General features: G+C 45.0%; 1 protein-coding gene and 1 non-coding gene across 2 annotated transcripts in view; both read left to right on the top strand.

Moving 5' to 3' along the window:
• Nucleotides 1-20,582, top strand: part of grid2ipa (glutamate receptor, ionotropic, delta 2 (Grid2) interacting protein, a) — a 61,968-nt gene that overhangs the window by 22,743 nt on the left and 18,643 nt on the right. Inside the window, 9 exon segments of the mRNA XM_065010444.1 lie at nucleotides 10,174-10,449; nucleotides 13,814-13,899; nucleotides 14,357-14,426; nucleotides 15,189-15,497; nucleotides 17,624-17,775; nucleotides 17,954-18,097; nucleotides 18,362-18,465; nucleotides 18,937-19,084; nucleotides 20,099-20,430. Coding sequence (XP_064866516.1) covers nucleotides 10,174-10,449; nucleotides 13,814-13,899; nucleotides 14,357-14,426; nucleotides 15,189-15,497; nucleotides 17,624-17,775; nucleotides 17,954-18,097; nucleotides 18,362-18,465; nucleotides 18,937-19,084; nucleotides 20,099-20,430 — 1,621 coding nt within the window.
• trnaa-ugc (transfer RNA alanine (anticodon UGC)) lies at nucleotides 18,495-18,570 on the top strand. The gene has a single exon. It is a non-coding gene; the product is annotated as a tRNA-Ala (tRNA).

The following is a 20,582-nucleotide window of genomic DNA, read 5'->3' as shown; positions in this document are numbered from 1 at the left end:
TGGATGTGTTCTATTTTTAAGCAGCCTACTTCCTTTAATAAATTCTCTCTTCCATTTCTGACGCAGTCGCCAGCAGAACTTCTTAAACTGACGAACAACCCATGGGTTAGCAAGTGCTGGAACACTTCAATGTTCTGCAAAACATATGGGTGACAAGTGTCACACATATCAAACGATGCAGCTCTGGAGAAGAGCATACAGTGCAGTATGTCCTGCAATGTTCTGTGGTAGTTATTTGACATTATGTGGGCAAATAGTAAGTTGAAAGTCAGAAAATATTGGAGCATTGTTTATATGTCTCGTTAACTGGAAAGTTACAGAGACGTTTTCTTGCTGCATGTCCTCTCTAATAGTGTGGCTAAAGTTGGTATATCGTGTTTAAAGAGTCCCCTGTGAGTAGGTTTTCTGGGGGGATTCCACCGCTGTGCTGTTGGCTACTCTTGTTGCAATTGATGTGTGATTCTCTGCTTCATTTAATAGACCTCAATCCTTCTCTCTCCATTCCATTACGTAATTTGCTCATCAGTGTATCTCACAGTCTGTGCTGACCTACCTCTGTAATTCAGAAGGGACTCTTCTCTCCTCTCTCCCTACTCACCCGTTCCTCCCTCCGTCCGACGAGAGACTAGACCACTAAGTCTCTTCCATTCTCACTTTGGGTGACACCTTGGACACACATGAGCATTTTGGAATTGAGCGGTTGCCATGACCACCCCTGGGTGGCCCAGTAGTCAAGGAAAAGGGAAAGGAGGAGGAGTAGAGTGAAACAAAGAGAGGCGTATCATCTGACTCTGTCCTGAGGATGTTTTGGAGGTTTTGAGATTTTTGAGAGAGAGAGCCACGCTTTTTATTCTTCTCTTACTCCATCTCTCTCTTTTTTGGGCGGCTGGCTTCCTACCCTGCAGCAAGCTCACCTTCTTCCTCTTCTCCTGTCCTTCTCCCCGCTGTTTCTCCTGGAGAGTTCTTTTCTTTATTCAAACCACATGAGGACTAATTACTCTTGTTAAGGACGTAGAGACGCCTACTTACCTTCTCGTTCAGAGCTCTTTCACTACTTCCTGTTACTCTGAAGAGGCATGGGGAGGGATAGGAGCATCTCCCGCCACTTTCGGTACAGTGCTCTGTGTGCTTTCATCTTCGTTGTGCTCTTAGCTTGTTTAGCGCTGAGATGATAAGTATTTGTTGATGTTGTTATTACTAAAGCTTGGACATGAGAGTTTCTGTGATTTCTCTGTTGTCAAAAGTTTTTGCCTTATTGTGAAAATAGCATCAATTAAGAATGTGTGCACTTGGCTTACAATAGTGTTTCTATTGCTTGAAGTCCATATTAAAGTTTGATATTATTCCGTTTGCAATTATTGAAACACTTGTATGTGTAATAGTTAAAGCTCCCTGTACCTTATAATGTTGACCGTAGATTGACCTATTTTTCACTGTGTTATGCTAAAGGTATTACAAGATACGGCACCCCATTACTTTGTGCATTTATAGTTGCTGTGTCTAAGCTCTCCTCTCTCTACCCTGGTAGACAGTAACAGCCCACTACACATCGGCATGTGAATCGGATTTATCATCTCTCCTAACTGGGTCTCACAGGAGATAATTGACATTGTTCTTCCTTAATAAGTTTCCCACATTCTGGTTGTCATTCATCCCTGAGAGTGGTGCGTCCTTGATCCACCCCTCCTCCATCTTTAGTTATAGATAGACACGACCTGCTTTTAATTGAGGGCATAGTGAGTCCTTGATCACAGAGGCCTACATCTCTACTCAACGTGGAAGAATCGTTTAAGTTTCCTTTAACTTTGGTTCAGGGCAGAAAGGTCTGATGCTGTCTTGTTTCACCTATCCAAAGTTTTCAGACCCTGTGCACAAGATGCTGGATCGAGGTATGACAAAGTGCTTGGGAGTGGGCCCTGGGCCTATAGTGTAGATTGGATTTTGTTTTTCTAAGTTTCTCATCCTCCATTTTGTCTTGTGTGACCTCTCGATAAAAGCTGAAAGGCCTACAGTGTCACGTCCTAACCATAGAGAGTCCTTATTTTCTATGGTAGAGTAGGTCAGGGCGTGACTGGGGGTTAGTCTAGTTTATTATTTCTGTGGGGTTCTAGGTTTGTTTTTCTATGTTGGTGATTGTGTATGATTCCCAATTAGAGGTAGCTGGTAATCGTTGCCTCTAATTAGGGATCATATTTAAATAGCTGTTTTTCCCACCTGTGTTTATGGGATATTGTTTTGAGTTAGTGCACGTAGTATCTCTGTAGTCACGGTTCGTTGTTAGTTTATTGATTATTTGTTTTTGTCTTTGCTTAGTTTCACTTTCTAATAAATTATGTGGAACTCTGTAGTGCTCAGCCTCTTTTATAAAATTATATTTGTATATATTTTTTGGTAAATATATACATACACATATGCATATGCATACATATACACAAATATACACAAATATACATACACATACCTATATAGACATATTTTTTTTTGAATATACCTTTATTATTCCCCGCAAACCCTACCACCCTTCCCCCAACTAATAAACAATAAACCTTCAGTTTACACATCTTATACACATTTTACAGACACAATCTATTTCACAATAGTTATATTGTGTTTGTTTTTAGTCCTTCCTCTATTTCTGATGTCCATCCAGTTTGATTTCTAATTGTAACTGTGCCATTTCACAACATTTCTGAACCTATATACATTTTACAGACCCCGTATGTTTTACATTGGTTATCTTGTTATTAGTCCCACCCTTCAGCTCCATTCAACCATCCCATCTATCTCTCAACACCATCCATTTTAGATTTCTTTTTGCCATGTATTTTTCAACTGTGCTCTGATGTTTCACAAAAGTGCTGAACCTTTATATTCTCATAGCTTCTACAGATTGTAAATTAAAAATGTTGCTAAAATACTTATTATGTTATTGATGGATTGACTATGGCTTTTCAAATCACCCAGTATTGCTATCTGCACTGTTAGTTCTAGGTAAATGTTGCAATTATTCAGCCATTCCAGGACCTGTGACCAAAAATGAGCTACATATGTACAATACCAAAATAAATGATCTAATGACTCTGCCTCCTCACAGCAAAATCTGCAGAGCTGGGAAGATTGTATCCCCCATATATATAACATTCTATTGGATGCAAGAATTTTGTATAGTAATTTAAATGGAAAAATCCAAAGTTTTGAATCCGGCGTTGTTTTGCGTATCAATTCATTAACCATGTGCCATGAAATGGGTACATCGAAAATCTCTTCCCAACTATTTTGATATTTATAAGGCACAGCGGTCAGTTTTTGGTCCTTAAATTAACTTGATATATGTTTTTATTTATCACACTTTTCTTTAACCATTTATGTTCTTTAATACAGGGCCGACATATAAGTTCCATACTTTTTTCCCCTTCTACTTTCCTCTTCCATTTTTGTGGTAATGCTACAATTAATTGGTTGTATTTTTGGGTAGAGCAGACATTTCCATATGTCTGTGTTAGCTGCATGTGTAACTCCACTAGTCCTATTTATGATATCATTCACTAAAATTATACCTTTTTTAAACATTTCTTCGAAAAATATGTTTAAAAAAAATCTATTAGTATATTTGAGTTTAACCACAATATTTGTTGTATTATTTGTTCTGTCTTTTCAGGTGTATTAAACTGAAATTGCAACCAATTTTCTAAGGCTAGTCTTTTAAATTTTTAAATAGCAAAAAGTTTTTTAAATAGCAATATTTTGGAGATTATTTCCTTTTCAAACAACCAAAAGGGAGCAGGTGTAATCTGAATAAAGGGGGAAAGGCCATTCTTGAACATAGGATGAGACATTCCTACCAATAGGCCCTTTTAATTTTGTCTGGCTTGCCATTCCAAATAAAATTGAATATTTTTTGTTCATATAGTTGAAAAGCAAGTCACTCGGTGTAGGCAAAACCATAAGCATACAGGTAAACTGTGATATGACTAAAGAGTTCATTAAGGTGATTTTTCCACAAATAGACAGGTATTTTCCTTTCCATGGTAGCAAGATCTTATCAATTTTTGCTAACGTTCTATAAAAATGTATTGGAGTGAGATAATTGCTTTCTTTTGGGATTTGAATACCGAGTATGTCCACATCTCCGACAGACCATTTCATTCGTAAACTACACGGTAATGTAAAATTAGCATTTTTTAGTGATCCAATACGTAATAATAATTTGGTTTTAATCTAGAGAGGATAGCAAAAGTATCTAGATCCTCTATGAGGCAGTGGAGAGAAAACATGAGTCATCAGCATTACAATGACACCTTAGTTTTTAAGCCACGGACTTCTAATCCCTTAATATTATTGTTTGATCTCATTTTAACAGATAACATTTCCATGGCAATAATAAATAGATATGCCGAAAGTGGACAACCTTGCTTTACTCCTCTAGCTAGTTTAAAACTTTCTGAGATTTATCCATTATTTACTATTTTACACCTTGGGTTACAATTCATAACTTTAACCCATTTTATAAGAGATTCCCCAAAATTGAAATATTCTAGGCATTTATATATAAACTCCAGTCGTACTTTATCAAAAGTCTTTTCAAAATCAGCTATGAACACCAGGCCTGGTGTCCCCGATATTTCATATTATTATATTGTTTCTAGCACTTATATTATCTCCAATACATCGTCCATGTAAAAAAAAAACTGTCTGATTAGGATGAATAATACCTGACAATATTTTTTTCATTCTATGAGCCAAGCATTTTGCTAGGATTTTTGCATCACAACACTGAAGTGTAAGAGGTCTCCCATTTTTTAAATGGACTGGATCTTTATATATACCACTTGGGTCCTGTTTCAGTAATAATGATATCAGACCTTCTTGTTGCGTGTCCGGTAATCTACCATTTATATAGGAGTGGTTAAAACATGCTAATAATGGTCCTCTGTGTATATAAAAACAGGTTTTGCATGCTCCCACTGGTATGCCATCCAGCCCTGGAGATTTCCCAGCCTTAAAGGCTTTAATTGCATCAAGGAGTTCCTCCTCTGTAATTTGGCCTTCACATGAGTCTTTCTGTACAGATGTTAATTGGACATTATTATTAGGAATAAAAATCCACAAAATTAGTTTCAGTTAGTGGAGATGGAGGAGACTGAAATTAAAACATATTCTTTAAGTACTTTACTTCCTCTTTCAAAATATAATTTGGTGAATCATGCATGACTCCATCATTTGTAACAAGTTTCAATACATTGTTTTTGGTAGCATTTCTATGTTGAATTTGGTGCATTTTCCCCCATATTCCATCCAGTTCACTTTATTTTTCTAATATATTACACTGGATCTTTCTTGAATAAGTTCCTCCATTTCATTTCATTTTTCCTCTAACTTATTCTGTGCCTCTATGGTACAGTTTTTATTGCTATCTAACTGTACTGTTAGTCCTTCCATTTCCTTTGTTAATACGGACTCTTTTGATCTAAATTGCTTTTGTTTTATAGATGAGTACTGAATTGCATGGCCTCTAAAGGCACATTTAAAAGTGTCCCATACAGTAAGGGGATCTGCTGTACCTATGTCTGAAAAAGTCAGTTGTAAATTCTTCTGTCCTAGTTCTAAACAATGTATCATCTAGTAGGCTTTGATTCAATTTCAATATCCTCACCCACGTGGAAATTCTGTAAGAGTAATTGAATGCCAATTATGTGATGATCCGATCACATTCTGTCCCCTATCAACACGTTTTAAACTTTTGGTGCCAGAGAGAATGGCATAAGTAAGTAGTCAAGACGACTAGCTTGATTAAGCCTCCGCCAAGTATACAGTGAGGGAAAAAAGTATTTGATCCCTGCTGATTTTGTACGTTTGCCCACTGACAAAGAAATGATCAGTCTATAATTTTAATGGTAGGTTTATTTGAACAGTGAGAGACAGAATAACAACAAAGAAATCCAGAAAAACATGTCAAAAATGTTATCAATTGATTTGCATTTTAATGAGGGAAATAAGTATTTGACCCCTCTGCAAAACATGACTTAGTACTTGGTGGCAAAACCCTTGTTGGCAATCACAGAGGTCAGACGTTTCTTGTAGTTGGCCACCAGGTTTGCACACATCTCAGGAGGGATTTTGTACCACTCCTCTTTGCAGATCTTCTCCAAGTCATTAAGGCTTCCGAGGCTGACGTTTGGAAACTCAAACCTTCAGCTCCCTCCACAGATTTTCTATGGGACTAAGGTCTGGAGACTGGCTAGGCCACTCCAGGACCTTAATGTGCTTCTTCTTGAGCCACTCCTTTGTTGCCTTGGCCGTGTGTTTTGAGTCATTGTCATGCTGGAATACCCATCCACGACCCATCTCTGAATGTTGTAGTGTGATCCCCTCACCATGGGTTACTGCAGCTGGTGTTGCCAGCACTGCCACTGCCTGGGTGGGGGCACCCCACCGGAATCCCCACCGGCTAGGTACAAGGTTGCCAATGGCTCAGCCTCTTTTCATATTTCAGTTATCCTGCTGCAGTGCCAGGTTGTTCCTCTGGGAGGCAGTAGAGAGGGGTCTGTACCTGTGTTGCTGGTGCAACCAGGGACAGTGACTGATGACTCCATACTGTGGATAAATATGAAAATGTTACAACAGCCTCAATTAAAAACCACCAACCTGCCCATTCTTTTAATTTTATCAACTATGGAGAACACTACAAATAGGGCCCATTTGTAGAAGAATGTTTAGCAATCCCACCCCTCATCCAGCCTACTGTATTCTCCAGGGTGGAAGGTGTGGAGGAGTATGACAGGGTCAGTTTTGGTTTTGATTGTGTTACATATTGTGTATCTAAATGTGTTGATACTTAAGGAGCAGTTTGGGGCACACAAACACACACACACACACAAACATATAAACACACACAAACACCTGTCCTCAACCAGCCGCACATCTCCCAGTCACAGTGCCTGCTGTTATGTTAATACAGTTCCAATGATCCTAATCAGGCTGCATTCCATGTTGGCTAAATGTCTGTTGTGCTCCACTATTGCTTTGCTCTTTAGGTGACTGGAGAGCTCTCCACAAAGGATAACATTCTGTTGTAGCGCCCTCATCTGCCCCTTCGCTGGTTAATCACTCTGGGACACGTTTCTTCCTAGGTTTTGGCCTTTCTAGGGAGTTTTTCCGAGCCAACGTGCTTCTACACTTGCATTGCTTGCTGTTTGAGGTTTTAGGCTGGGTTTCTGTACAGCACTTTGAGATATCAGATGATGTACGAAGGGCTATATAAATACATTTGATTTGATTTGACACACACACACACACACACACACACACACACACACACACACACACACACACACACACACACACACACACACACACACACACACACACACACACACACACACACACACACACACACACACACACACACACACACACACACAAACAACAATGTGGAGAGGTCAAGAGGGAGTGTTGGCTGGTGGCTGCATGGCAGGGTGTGCGTAGGAGGCAAGGTGGCGGGGTCAGGACTACCTGGCTGTCTGTCTGGATGGATGACTGCTGGCTGGCTGAGAAGCATGTAATTATAGTGTCTGTATTGTCTATCTGACTATTTTAATCCACTAGTATAATGGTGTGATACACTAGGTGCCAATTTCTCCTTCTATAATTTACCTGCTCTAATGCATATCAGAGGGTGTCAACCCTATTGTCTCAGCAATCAAGAAAACTGAATACAAGCTATTCTAAATACATGGGAACTGGGGATACCTAGTCACTTGTACAACTGAATGCATTCAACTGAAATATGTCTTCCGCATTTAACCCAACCCCTCTGAATCAGAAAGTTGCGGGGGGCTGCGACAATCCACATCTTCAGTGCCCGGGGAACAGTGGATTAACTGCCTTTCTCAGGGGCAGAATGGCAGATTTTTTTTACCTTGTCAGGGATTCGATCCAGCAACCTTTCGGTTACTGGCCCGACATTCTAACCACTATGGCAGCTGATTATTTAAGGATAGTGTGTAGGTGGTCAAGGCATATCCCAAAATGTCTATTCCAGTGCCAAAAAGATAGTGTATGCTGCTCCTGTGCTTTATTCCTTTATATTTATATTATATATATTTATATATTTATATATCCTTTATATGATATTTATTGCTTTATTTACACCCACATTGGCAATGTTTGGACTACAACAGTAGTGGACAACAGTGGACTACAAACAAACTCACTATAGGTTTACAAGGACTGGTCGTACTGCATCTTTGTGTCTTCATTACTGTGTTTGAAGACCATCTACTGTATAATTGACATATTATGTAAACTGTAATGTAACTTGGAAACAGACAAATCTTTCCTCTGCTTGGTTGAATCACTCTATTCTCAACAGTGGGATCTGTGCTATAGAGGGAACTTTATACAGTTGTGTTTGAAGTTTGACAGCTGTGTAGTTTTTCCTCTGCGAATGTATTGTAGCTCAATTTGATGGAAACAATTCAATACTTACGAGAGAGAGAGAGAGAGAGAAGGGAGAGAGAGACGGACGGACGGACGGGGGGAGAGAGAGGGGAGAGAGACAGACAGACAGACAGACAGACAGACAGACAGACAGACAGACAGACAGACAGACAGACAGACAGACAGACAGACAGACAGACAGACAGACAGACAGACAGACAGACAGACAGAGAGGAGAGAGAGAGAGAGAGAGAGAGAGAGAGAGAGAGAGAGAGAGAGAGAGAGAGAGAGAGACGGACGGACGGGGGGAGAGAGAGGGGGAGAGAGACAGACAGACAGACAGACAGACAGACAGACAGACAGACAGACAGACAGACAGACAGACAGACAGACAGACAGACAGACAGACAGACAGACAGACAGACAGACAGACAGACAGACAGACAGACAGACAGACAGACAGACAGACAGACAGACAGACAGAGAGAGAGTGTGTGTGTGTGTGTGTGAGCAAGAAAGAGAGCAGGGATGGAGTGGGAAATAGCAATATAGAGAAGAGAGAGGGGGAGTTTTCTCTCTAGAGATGGTATACAGAGGGATTGTGTCTGCTCTCATTCCCGTACAGTAGCTGTGTGCTGCTGTCACTTCTTCAGGGCGTTCACACCTGGAGCTGCTAGTGAGAGAGACTGAGGGAAGCGTCTACACTATCCTCATCTCCACCAACAGACAATCACTCAGTAGAGCTACTGTTGACCTACCTCCTCTCTTCCCCTATCTGCTGTCTCACCTCGCTCAACTCTCTCCCAGGGGATTCTATGGATAGAGAGTTGCTGCTGATGATGATTTCACATCAGTTATGTGGATACCAAGCTGCGTACAGAACTCACCTCATCTGATTGTCTAACTGTTTCTCCTTTATGCTGATTGGACTAAATAGTTTGTAAAGAACATTATATGGGATTTATAAGCTTTTCACCATCGACTGAGCCGTCTTTTCTCAACCTGGATGCTCTCTGTGTTCTATCAAGGCTTGCTGTACTGGATGGTGTTTACTAGCTTCTGGAGGATTGAGTCTGTGTTCACCACCCTGTTATAGTCTGTTGTGTTCTCCAAGGAGCACCTACTGAACCACCACAGGGTGCCTGGTTGTTAGCCTGTGGTGCCCCAAATATCTAGCTTTAGAGTGGACTGGACCCTAGGGGGAGGAGCCACTGACAGCTAACAGGATTCCAAAGAAAAGGAAGAACCACTCCTTCTCTCTCTCTCTCTCCTTCACTCTCTATCTCCTTCGCTCTCTCTCTCTCCTTCTCTCTCTCTCTCTCTCTCCTTCGCTCTTCTCTCTCTCTCTCTCTCTCTCTCTCTCTCCTTCTCTCTCTCTCTCCTTCACTCTCTCTCTCCTTCGCTCTTCTCTCTCTCTCTCTCTCTCTCTCTCTCTCTCCCTCTCTCTCTCTCTCTCTCTCTCTCTCCTTCACTCTCTCTCTCCTTCACTCTTCTCTCTCTCTCTCTCTCCTTCTCTCTCTCTCTCTCATTCACTCTCTCTCTCCTTCTCTCTCTCTCTCCTTCGCTCTTCTCTCTCTCTCTCTCTCTCTCTCTCTCTCTCCTTTGCTGTCTCTCTCTCTCCTCTGAAACAGTGCTGGTTCTTCTAAGTCTCTAGCAGCCTCGCTGTCTCTGACTGTGGGTCTGACCATTGCCAGTAACAGAATAGTGTTTCAAGTTATTATTTATGTTTGCCAGAATCTTCATCCCCAAAAAGCACCGGGAGCGCTTCGATGACGTTGTGTCCCAGAGCCTGATGGGCCGGCTCAAAGGGCGGAGCTTCAGCGACCCCAGCCGCAACCACCTGCGCCGAAGCCGCAGCGAGGACCACCCGGAGCGCCTGCTGGTGTCCACCCGGGCCAGCTCTGTCCCCCGAACGCATGCCGAGGAGGGCGTGATGCCCCCCATCCGTGGCCTCAGGAAGACCACCTCACTCACCGCAGGGCACGCTGGCAACGCTGCAGCCCTTCGCAGGTAAGAGTCTTTATCCTGATTCACACTTCAGATCCGTACCGAACCATATTGCATGGTTCCAGAAACGATGGTGGATGCGTAACCAGGCCAGCGCAGTAACAGCTCGCCTTGGCTTGGTGTTGGCCTATAGTGTGAATTAGGCTCTAATTGGCCAGTCGGCCAATGATAGTACAGAGTTTTAGTTGACCGCCTTAGCCAATGATAGTACAGAGTCTTAGTTGACTATAATGATAAGCCCTCGCTGGCTGATGATTGATATGTTGGATCAGGTATTATAGAAGGAATCAGTTAGTCATCTGGAGAAATGACCCAGACAGAGTCTCTGTGTTATAATGTTGCAGCCTATGTACTGGTACTGTATATTGATTCAATGTGTTTGAAGAAATACATCACATAAATGTTATTCTCAAGGCATGTCATTTCTAGCCATTAATGAAACAGCCCTGCTTCAGATAATTCTCCTCTCCAGTCCAGTCAGTTACTTAATTAGCTAACATTTACAGCTAAATGTATCACTTTTGACAGGGATTTCTATACTAGCATGGCATGTGTGTAGGAGTGTGTTCAATTAGACACATCACTGTCTATTTGAAGCCTTGTTTTGACTGTACCTGCCCTTACAGAAAAAAACCACATTATTTCACGAGTAGATTTGTGTTATCACATGTTACCTTACTTGTTCTCACATGTCATCACATGAAAACGTGTTTTTGGAACACTTCACGTGTTCATGTGAAATTGATGTGCTGTTTCCCGTAAGGGTGAATACCTGAAAGTTCGAGGTAGTGTCACTCTTTTAAGAATAGAAAGTGCCTTGATGCTGGCTTCCTGCTCTAACAGTACAACACTGAATATTAATGCTCTAGGGTAGACTATAAATACTTAGAGAGAGAAACAAACAGACTAAATAAATAAATCATCCAAATAATTCCACGGAATGCCCATCTTTTTCAGTGGGCCAAACTTAGCCAAACAAGTAATGAAGCAACATTATCCCTCGGGGATGGAGGGTCTATGTTTAAGTGAATGCAGGGTGGGCTGTTCACTCTGACTGTGGATATAAAGTAACTAGTGTACAAGACTCTGAATGTGTACCAAATGGTACCCTATTCCCTATGTAGTGGACTACTTTTGACTATAGCCATATGGACACTGGTCAAAAGTAGTGCAATAAATAGGGAATAGGCTGCAATTTGGGACACAATCTCTGAAAATGTTCCTTTTATATGAATCCAATCACTGAAGTGATATATCTATTTCAGTACAGCAGGTAGAGTAGTTGTAACCTCATTATTACTTTCCAACTGCATGTTTTTATTTGTTTACACCTGAAATGGAGAGTGTTTACTGCAGACCCTCCATCAACTCTAATAGGTTTTAAATGAGACAATTCAACCTCATTTTTAGATGATATACTAATCCCAAGTATTACCCAGAGGAGTTTCTATGGTAACAAGCCATATTTTGAGGCAGGGTGGGGGTGCAGGTTGGGGGACACAATGACACATGGCTACAGCTGTCCTTTTTCAATCACTTTCACATGTTCTGTTCCATGTCATTTCACCAGTCTGTTCCCTAAAGCGTGAGACACTTTACCAAGGGTTAGTGAACCACTTTACCAAGGGTTAGTGAACCACTTTAACAAGGGTTAGTGAACCACTTTTTCCAAGGGTTAGGGTTAGTGAACCACTTTACCAAGGGTTAGGGTTAGTGAACCACTTTACCAAGGGTTAGTGAACCACTTTACCAAGGGTTAGGGTTAGTGAACCACTTTACCAAGGGTTAGGGTTAGTGAACCACCTTATCAATGGTTAGGGTTAGTGAACCCTCTTTACCAAGGGTTAGGGTTAGTGAACCACTTTACCAAGGGTTAGGGTTAGTGAACCACTTTACCAAGGGTTAGGGTTAGTGAACCACCTTATCAAGGGCTAGGGTTAGTGAACCACTTTACCAAGAGTTAGGGTTAGTGAACCACTTTACCAAGGGTTAGGGTGAGTGAGACATCTTACCAAGGGTTAGGGTGAGTGAGACATCTTACCAAGGGTTAGGGTGAGTGAACCACTTTACCAAGGGTTAGGGAACCACTTTACCAAGGGTTAGGGTTAGTGAACCACTTTACCAAGGGTTAGGGTTAGTGAACCACTTTACCAAGGGTTAGGGTGAGTGAGACATCTTGCCAAGGGTTAGGGTGAGTAAGACATCTTACCAAGGGTTAGGGTGAGTGAGACATCTTACCAAGGGTTCGGGTTACTGAACCACTTTACCAAGGGTTAGGGTGAGTGAGACATCTTACCAAGGGTTAGGGTTAGTGAACCACTTTACCAAGGGTTAGGTTAGGGTTAGTTTGTTAGGGTTAGGGAACCACTTTACCAAGGGTTAGGGTGAGTGAGACATCTTACCAAGGGTTAGGGTGAGTGAGACATCTTACCAAGGGTTAGGGTGAGTGAGACATCTTACCAAGGGTTAGGGTGAGTGAGACATCTTGCCAAGGGTTAGGGTGAGTAAGACATCTTACCAAGGGTTAGGGTGAGTGAGACATCTTACCAAGGGTTCGGGTTACTGAACCACTTTACCAAGGGTTAGGGTGAGTGAGACATCTTACCAAGGGTTAGGGTTAGTGAACCACTTTACCAAGGGTTAGGTTAGGGTTAGTTTGTTAGGGTTAGGGAACCACTTTACCAAGGGTTAGGGTGAGTGAGACATCTTACCAAGGGTTAGGGTGAGTGAGACATCTTACCAAGGGTTAGGGTGAGTGAGACATCTTACCAAGGGTTAGGGTTAGTGAACCACTTTACCAAGGGTTAGGGTGAGTGAGACATCTTACCAAGGGTTAGGGTGAGTGAGACATCTTACCAAGGGTTAGGGTTAGTGAACCACTTTACCAAGGGTTAGGGTGAGTGAGACATCTTACCAAGGGTTAGGGTGAGTGAGACATCTTACCAAGGGTTAGGGTGAGTGAGACATCTTACCAAGGGTTAGGGTGAGTGAGACATCTTACCAAGGGTTAGGGTGAGTGAGACATCTTACCAAGGGTTAGGGTGAGTGAGACATCTTACCAAGGGTTAGGGTGAGTGAGACATCTTACCAAGGGTTAGGGTTAGTGAACCACTTTACCAAGGGTTAGGGTGAGTGAGACATCTTACCAAGGGTTAGGGTGAGTGAGACATCTTACCAAGGGTTAGGGTTAGTGAACCACTTTACCAAGGGTTAGGGTGAGTGAGACATCTTACCAAGGGTTAGGGTGAGTGAGACATCTTACCAAGGGTTAGGGTGAGTGAGACATCTTACCAAGGGTTAGGGTGAGTGAGACATCTTACCAAGGCCATATCAATTCATGTGTGTTGTGTTTCTATCTGTACTGCAGGACGGTGAGAGTCTGCAAAGGGAACCTAAGTTTTGGATTCACCCTCAGGGGCCATGCACCTGTCTGGATCGACTCAGTCATCCCAGGTAGGTTGCTTAGAGCAGTGTGTGTAGCTTAGTGGTTAGAGCGTTAGTAACCGAAAGGTACAAGGTACAAATCTGTCGTTCTGCCCCTGAACAGGCAGTTAACCCACTGTTTCTAGGCCATCATTGAAAATAAGAATTTGTTCTTAACTGACTTGCCTAGTTAAGTAAAGGTAAAGAAAAAAATGTCATGTTGCTGTGTAGACATTGTGTTGCCACAGGGTTCACTGGCTTTCTGGAGGTCCATCTGTGAGCACAGACCACAGACTCTGTAGCCTATGTTGTGTGTCTCTCTCTCTCTCTCTCTCTCTCTCTCTCTCTCTCTCTCTCTCTCTCTCTCTCTCTCTCTCTCTCTCTCTCTCTCTCTCCCTCTCTCTCTCTCCCTCTCTCTCTCTCTCTTCCCCCTCTCCCTCTCTCTCTCTCTCTCTCTCTCTCCCTCTCTCCCTCTCTCTCTCTCCAGGGAGTCCAGCAGATAAGGCGGGGCTCAAACCTGGAGACCGCATCCTGTTCCTCAATGGACTTGACATGCGGTTAGACAGCATTCTAAATTAGGCTTAATCGTTTTATATAGAAACAAATTATTTACTGGTTCATTTACGTTTGTTTGTATGTTGTCAAGCCAACCTCCACTTGTTGTATTTAATTCAGGCTAGTGCTCTTTTTTGACCTAATGTAGCTAACTGCATGCTGTGTGGATTTGGATTTTGAAACCAGTGTTCATATCTCACACTGTTGTAGTGTGGTCCTTTAATAGATGAATGGACAAACATTACCTGACAGCTGTGTTGTATTGAATTCATTTGTTAATAACTTAGAGTGTGGATACACAGCAGAGTAGTTTCCTCTGCAGTGGTAGTTTGTGGTAGGGACCAGAGCCTTAGATACTGTTGTATAGAGACTTCAATATAAGGTTTTGTTTCCATTAGAATGTGGTGTCCATGCTACTGTATAGGGATGTATAGTACACTCTTAGAAAAAATGGTTCCAAAAAGGTTATTTGGCTGTCCCCATAGGAGAATCCCCTTTTTGGTTCCAGGCAGAACCCTTTTTGGTTCTATGTAGAACTCTTTTGGGTTCATTATAGAACCCTCTGTTTAAAGGGTTCTACATGGAACTCAAAAGGGTTCTACCTGGAACCAAAACAGGTTCTTCAAAGGGTTCTCCTATGGGGACAACCGAAGAACCATTTTAGGTGCTAGATAGCATCTTCTTTTCTAAGAGCGTAGTAGTGATCATGGTCGAGAGTCTGTAGTTTAATGACACTATCTCTGTATCTCTATATGTGTCTGAAGGAGTTGTTCCCATGAGAAGGTCGTCTCCATGCTACAGGGCAGCGGCGCCATGCCCACCCTGGTCGTGGAGGAAGGACCCCCCACCTTCACGCTACCTGAGCCAGAGCAGCCAGGAGGGCCAGGTAGGGCGTCCCCGGGTGGAGGCGTGCCCCGCTCCCCAGTGCTCAACTCCCTGCAGTGGGTGGCTGAGATCCTGCCTCCCTCTATCAGGGTCCAGGGGCGCACCTTCGGGCAGCAGCTGGAGCACCTGCTCACCATCCAGGAGAGATACACCATCTGCAAGGCCCTGGAGAGCTTCTTCCAGCATAGGTGAGGGGAAGGGAGGGAAGGATAGGAAGGGAGGTAGAGGGGGAGGGAGGGAAGGATAGGAAGGGAGGTAGAGGGGGAGGGAGGGAAGGATAGGAAGGGAGGTAGAGGGGGAGGGAGGGAAGGAAGGATAGGTAGGGAGGTAGAGGGGGAGGGAGGGAAGGAAGGTGAGGGGGAGGGAGGGATAGGAAGGGAGGTAGAGGGGGAGGGAGGGACGGATAGGAAGGGAGGTAGAGGGGGAGAGAGGGAAGGATAGGAAGGGAGGTAGGAAGGGAAGGATAGGAAATGAGGTAGAGGGGGAGGGAGGGAAGGATAGGAAGGGAGGTAGAGGGGGAGGGAGGGTAGGGAGGTAGAGGGGGAGGGAGGGAGGGAAGGAAGGATAGGACAGGAGGTAGAGGGGAGGGAGGGAAGGATAGGAAGGGAGGTAGAGGGGGGGAAGGGAGGTAGAGGGGGAGTGAGGGAAGGATAGGAAGGGAGGTAGAGGGGGAGGGTGGGAAGGATAGGAAGGGAGGTAGAGGGGAGGGAGGGAAGGGAGGTAGAGGGGGAGGGTGGGAAGGATAGGAAGGGAGGTAGAGGGGGAGGGAGGGAAGGATAGGAAGGGAGGGAGGTAGAGGGGGAGGGAGGGGAGGGAGGGAGGGAGGGAAGGAAGGATAGGACAGGAGGTAGAGGCGGAGGGAGGGAAGGATAGGAAGGGAGGTAGAGGGGGAGGGAGGTAGAGGGGGAGGGAGGGAGGGAAGGAAGGATAGGACAGGAGGTAGAGGGGGAGGGAGGGAAGGATAGGAAGGGAGGTAGAGGGGGGGGTAGAGGGGGAGTGAGGGAAGGATAGGAAGGGAGGTAGAGGGGGAGGGTGGGAAGGATAGGAAGGGAGGTAGAGGGGAGGGAGGGAAGGGAGGTAGAGGGGAGGGTGGGAAGGATAGGAAGGGAGGTAGAGGGGGAGGGAGGGAAGGGAGGTAGAGGGGGAGAGTGGGAAGGATAGGAAGGGAGGTAGAGGGGGAGGGAGGGAAGGATAGGAAGGGAGGTAGAGGTGGAGTGAGGGAAGGATAGGAAGGGAGGTAGAGGGGGAGGGTGGGAAGGATAGGAAGGGAGGTAGAGGGGAGGGGGAGAGGGAAGGGAGGTAGAGGGGGAGGGAGGGAAGGATAGGAAGGGAGGTAGAGGTGGAGTGAGGGAAGGATAGGAAGGGAGGTAGAGGGGGAGGGTGGGAAGGATAGGAAGGGAGGTAGAGGGGGAGGGGGAGAGAGGGAAGGGAGGTAGAGGGGGAGGGAGGGAAGGATAGGTAGGGAGGTAGAGGGGGAGGGAGGGATAGATAGGTAGGGAGGGAGGTAGAGGGGGAGTGAGGGAAGGATAGTAAGGGAGGGAGAGGGGGAGGGGGGGAGGGAAGGATAGGAAGGGAGGGAGGGAGGTAGAGGGGGAGGGAGGGAATGATAGGAAGGGAGGTAGAGGGGGAGTGAGGGAAGGATAGGAAGGGAGATAGAGGGGGAGGGAGGGAAGAAGAGGAAGGGAGGTAGAGGGGGAGGGTGGGAAGGATAGGAAGGGAGGTGGGGGAGGGAGGGAAGAAGAGGAAGGGAGGTAGAGGGGGAGGGTGGGGAGGATAGGAAGGGAGGTGGGGGAGGGAGGGAAGGAAGGATAGGAAGGGAGTTATGTAGAGGTTAGGTAGAGGGGAGTGAGGGAAGGGAGGTAGAGGGGGAGGGTGGGAAGGATAGGAAGTGAGGAAGAGGGGGAGTGAGGGAAGGATAGGAAGGGAGATAGAGGGGGAGGGAGGGAAGAAGAGGAAGGGAGGTAGAGGGGGTGGGAAGGATAGGAGGGAGGTGGGGGGAGGGAGGGAAGGATAGGAAGGGAGATAGAGGGAGAGGGAAGGATAGGAAGGGAGGTAGAGTGTGAGAAAGTGAGAGAAATCAGAGAAATAAACTAAATATGTTGAGAGATTGAAAGAGAGATTGAGAGTGAAAGAAGAGATAACCTACTGGTTTGAGAGAACATGGTACAGAAACTTCAGCCCTATAATTACGCTGTCTAGAGTAAGTTACCATCATTTTCTCTTTATGCAATGTTCTGTAAGACCACTGTATTAGCATGACCAATTATTAGACAGCCAGAATACCCTAACCCTGCACCTTCCTACGTGGCGACAGGAATGTTGACACTCTGATTGTGGACGTGTTCCCGGTGTTGGACACGCCAGCCAAGCAGGTGATCTGGCGGTTTGTCTACCAGCTTCTGACCTATGAAGAGCAGGAGCACTGCCAGAGCAAGATTTCACGTTTCCTCGGTTACAAGGCTGCAGGTGGGTTGTGGGAAGTGTGGTTGTGTGTGTGCTTATGTGAGTAAATGTGATATCTACGTGTACATTTGTGATTTTGGTGGGTGTATGTGTAGATGTGAAAGACAACGTAAATTTGTGATTGTGCCAGTGTGTCTGCGTGTGTGTGTACACTGACATACACACGCTGTGTGTATTCTAGCGCCAGCCCCCCCACCTGAGCCAGAGCCCGCCCCCGAGCCCCATCGCCGTAGCAGCTCCATGAGAGTGACAGGAACCGCCTACAGGGCCAGCATGCGTGGGCGGAGCTCTGACGACCTCATCATCGGCACTCACCTGGGGATGGGTACTTGCGTTTGTCTTTGTCCTTCATCATCATCTTCGTCACCAATAGAAGTAGCACCATCATTACTATCAGTGGCAATATCATCGTCATCATCATCGTCATTATTATCACCATCATCATCAGTATTGTCAGAAGTAGCATGAAATATATATTTCTGACACTAGGTGGAGCTTTTGCTTAAACCTACCCAGTCAAGTGAATGGGTATGGAGAAAGACATCTTTTTTTGGAATGCCTGAAACCTAATGCAGCATGTTTCCTGTAGGGATCCGTACTGATCCAGTAGAGATGGGGATGAGGCTGGCTCCAGGAGAGAGACAGTCAGGAGACGGGACGTCCCTCCCAGAGACCCCCAACAACCTCACCAACGTGGGTACCCAAGTGAGACTGAGAGAAGTGGTCCTGTGTGGCTCAGTCGGTAGAGCATGGCGCTTGCAACGCCAAGCGTCGTGGGTTCGATTCCCGCTGGGGCCACCCATATGTAAAAGTAGTGGCCCCAGCCGACTTGTAAGTCGCTTTGGACAAAAGCGTCTGCTAAATGGGATATATTAGAATAAGGATGACTAAAACAGTGCTCACTAGTCCAGGTCTGCATCTTTTTCCTCTGGTCCAGCACTATAAAACACACTGGCTTCAATTACTCAAGAACCCAGTGAGTGGCTCATTAATTCAAGCAGGTGTGTCACTGTCAGGCTGAAACAAAAGCCTGTACACTCATTGGCTCTTGGGAACTAGGACTAGTGACCACTGATCTAGGTTGTTTCCTCCTTCCTCTTATCTTCTGGCTTTTATCTCGTCTATCTGAGTCGTTATGAAAGGGCATATCTTCTCTCTGTATAGCTGTCTGCGGTGTATGCTGAGCTGGAGAACGTGTACTCAGGGAAGAGGTCCAAGTCTCTGAAGGCTCGCGCTCCTCCTCCGGCGGACAGTCTGGTAGAGCTGGAGGTCCTCGAACACGCAGGCTCTCCGTCCATGCACGCTAACACAGGTATCTACTCCAACCGGTAACACTTTACTTGAAGTGTTGTTAATAATGACGCATCCAGGAAAATTTGGTTAAAATTACGTCATTAGGGCCTCTCGAGTGGCGCAGTGGTCTAAGGCTGTGCAACTAGAGATTCTGGGTTCGAGTCCAGGCTCTGTCGAAGCTGCCCGCGATCAGGAGACCCGTGGGGCGCGGCACAATTGGCCCAGCGTCGTCCGGGTTAGGGGAAGTCCTTGTCACCATCGCGCACCAGCGACTTCTGTGGCGGGCCGGCGCAGTGCACGCTGACACGGTCGCCAGTTGTACCTCTGACACATTGGTGCGACTGGCTTCCGGGTTAAGTGGGCATTGTGTCAAGAAGCAGTGCGGCTTGGTTGGGTTGTGTTTCGGAGGATGCACGGCTCTCGACCTTCGCCTCTCCCGAGTCCGTATGGGAGTTGCAGCGATGAGACAAGACTGTAACTACCAATTGGATACCAGTAATTTGGGGAGAAAAAGGGGTAAAACAAATATTACATTATTGCAAACAGGTTGAAATCTGGTTAAAATAACGTCACTACAAACAGGTTGAAATCTGGTTAAAATAACGTCACTACAAACAGGTTGAAATCTGGTTAAAATAACGTCACTACAAACAGGTTGAAATCTGGTTAAAATAACGTCACTACAAACAGGTTGAAATCTGGTTAAAATAACGTCAATACAAACAGGTTGAAATCTGGTTAAAATAACATCATTACAAACAGGTTGAAATGTGAATTGCAGCTTGCCTGACACATGTAGTCTTCTAGTTTGAGTTGAGTCCACCTATCTCTCTGTTAGTCAGTGGAGGTAGCTAACACAGGTAGCTACTGGGTATAAAAACATCCAAACAAATAGTTAGAACAGCAGAAATGAATAGACCATGTATTGTGAATTAGCGTGATCTACAACCCTTGGTCAATAGAATAGTTAGATCAATGTAATGGTAGACGTTCTTCTCTACAGGAGCAGTGATGTCATTGTTCCTCTCCACAGGTAGCCGTAAGGGCCCCCCACCACCTCCCTCCGCCTGGCAGGAGCCCCTCCCTAGCCCCCCTGCCCCGGTCCAGTTCTACCCCCCAGGTCTCACCTCCCAGACCAGTGCCGAGTCCAACCCCTACATCAGCCTAGACAGCCCCCCTCCCTCGCCCCCCGACTACCCTGCCAGCCCACCCTCCCACGCCCGTCTCAATAAGAGGCGCTACACTTTCTCTCATCCGCCGCGCTCCTCTGATACAGACCGGTTCCTGGACGCACTGAGCGAACAGCTGGGTCAGAGGGTCGCCATTGTAGACGACTTCCTGTCACCCGAAAACGACTACGAGGAGGTAGGGTCGTATAGATGCACATCTGTATAGAGCATTATATGGTTGATTATGATATGTTTGACAAAGACAGCAAGCTGCTTGTCTTGCATGACTTAGTGATTACTTATATATATATATATATATATATATATATATATATATATATATATATA

Source organism: Oncorhynchus nerka, linkage group LG26, assembly GCF_034236695.1.
Source record: "Oncorhynchus nerka isolate Pitt River linkage group LG26, Oner_Uvic_2.0, whole genome shotgun sequence".
In the NCBI taxonomy this organism is placed as follows: domain Eukaryota; kingdom Metazoa; phylum Chordata; class Actinopteri; order Salmoniformes; family Salmonidae; genus Oncorhynchus; species Oncorhynchus nerka.
Note: the sequence above shows the minus strand (reverse complement) of the source record. Positions and strands in the feature narration are given on the sequence as shown.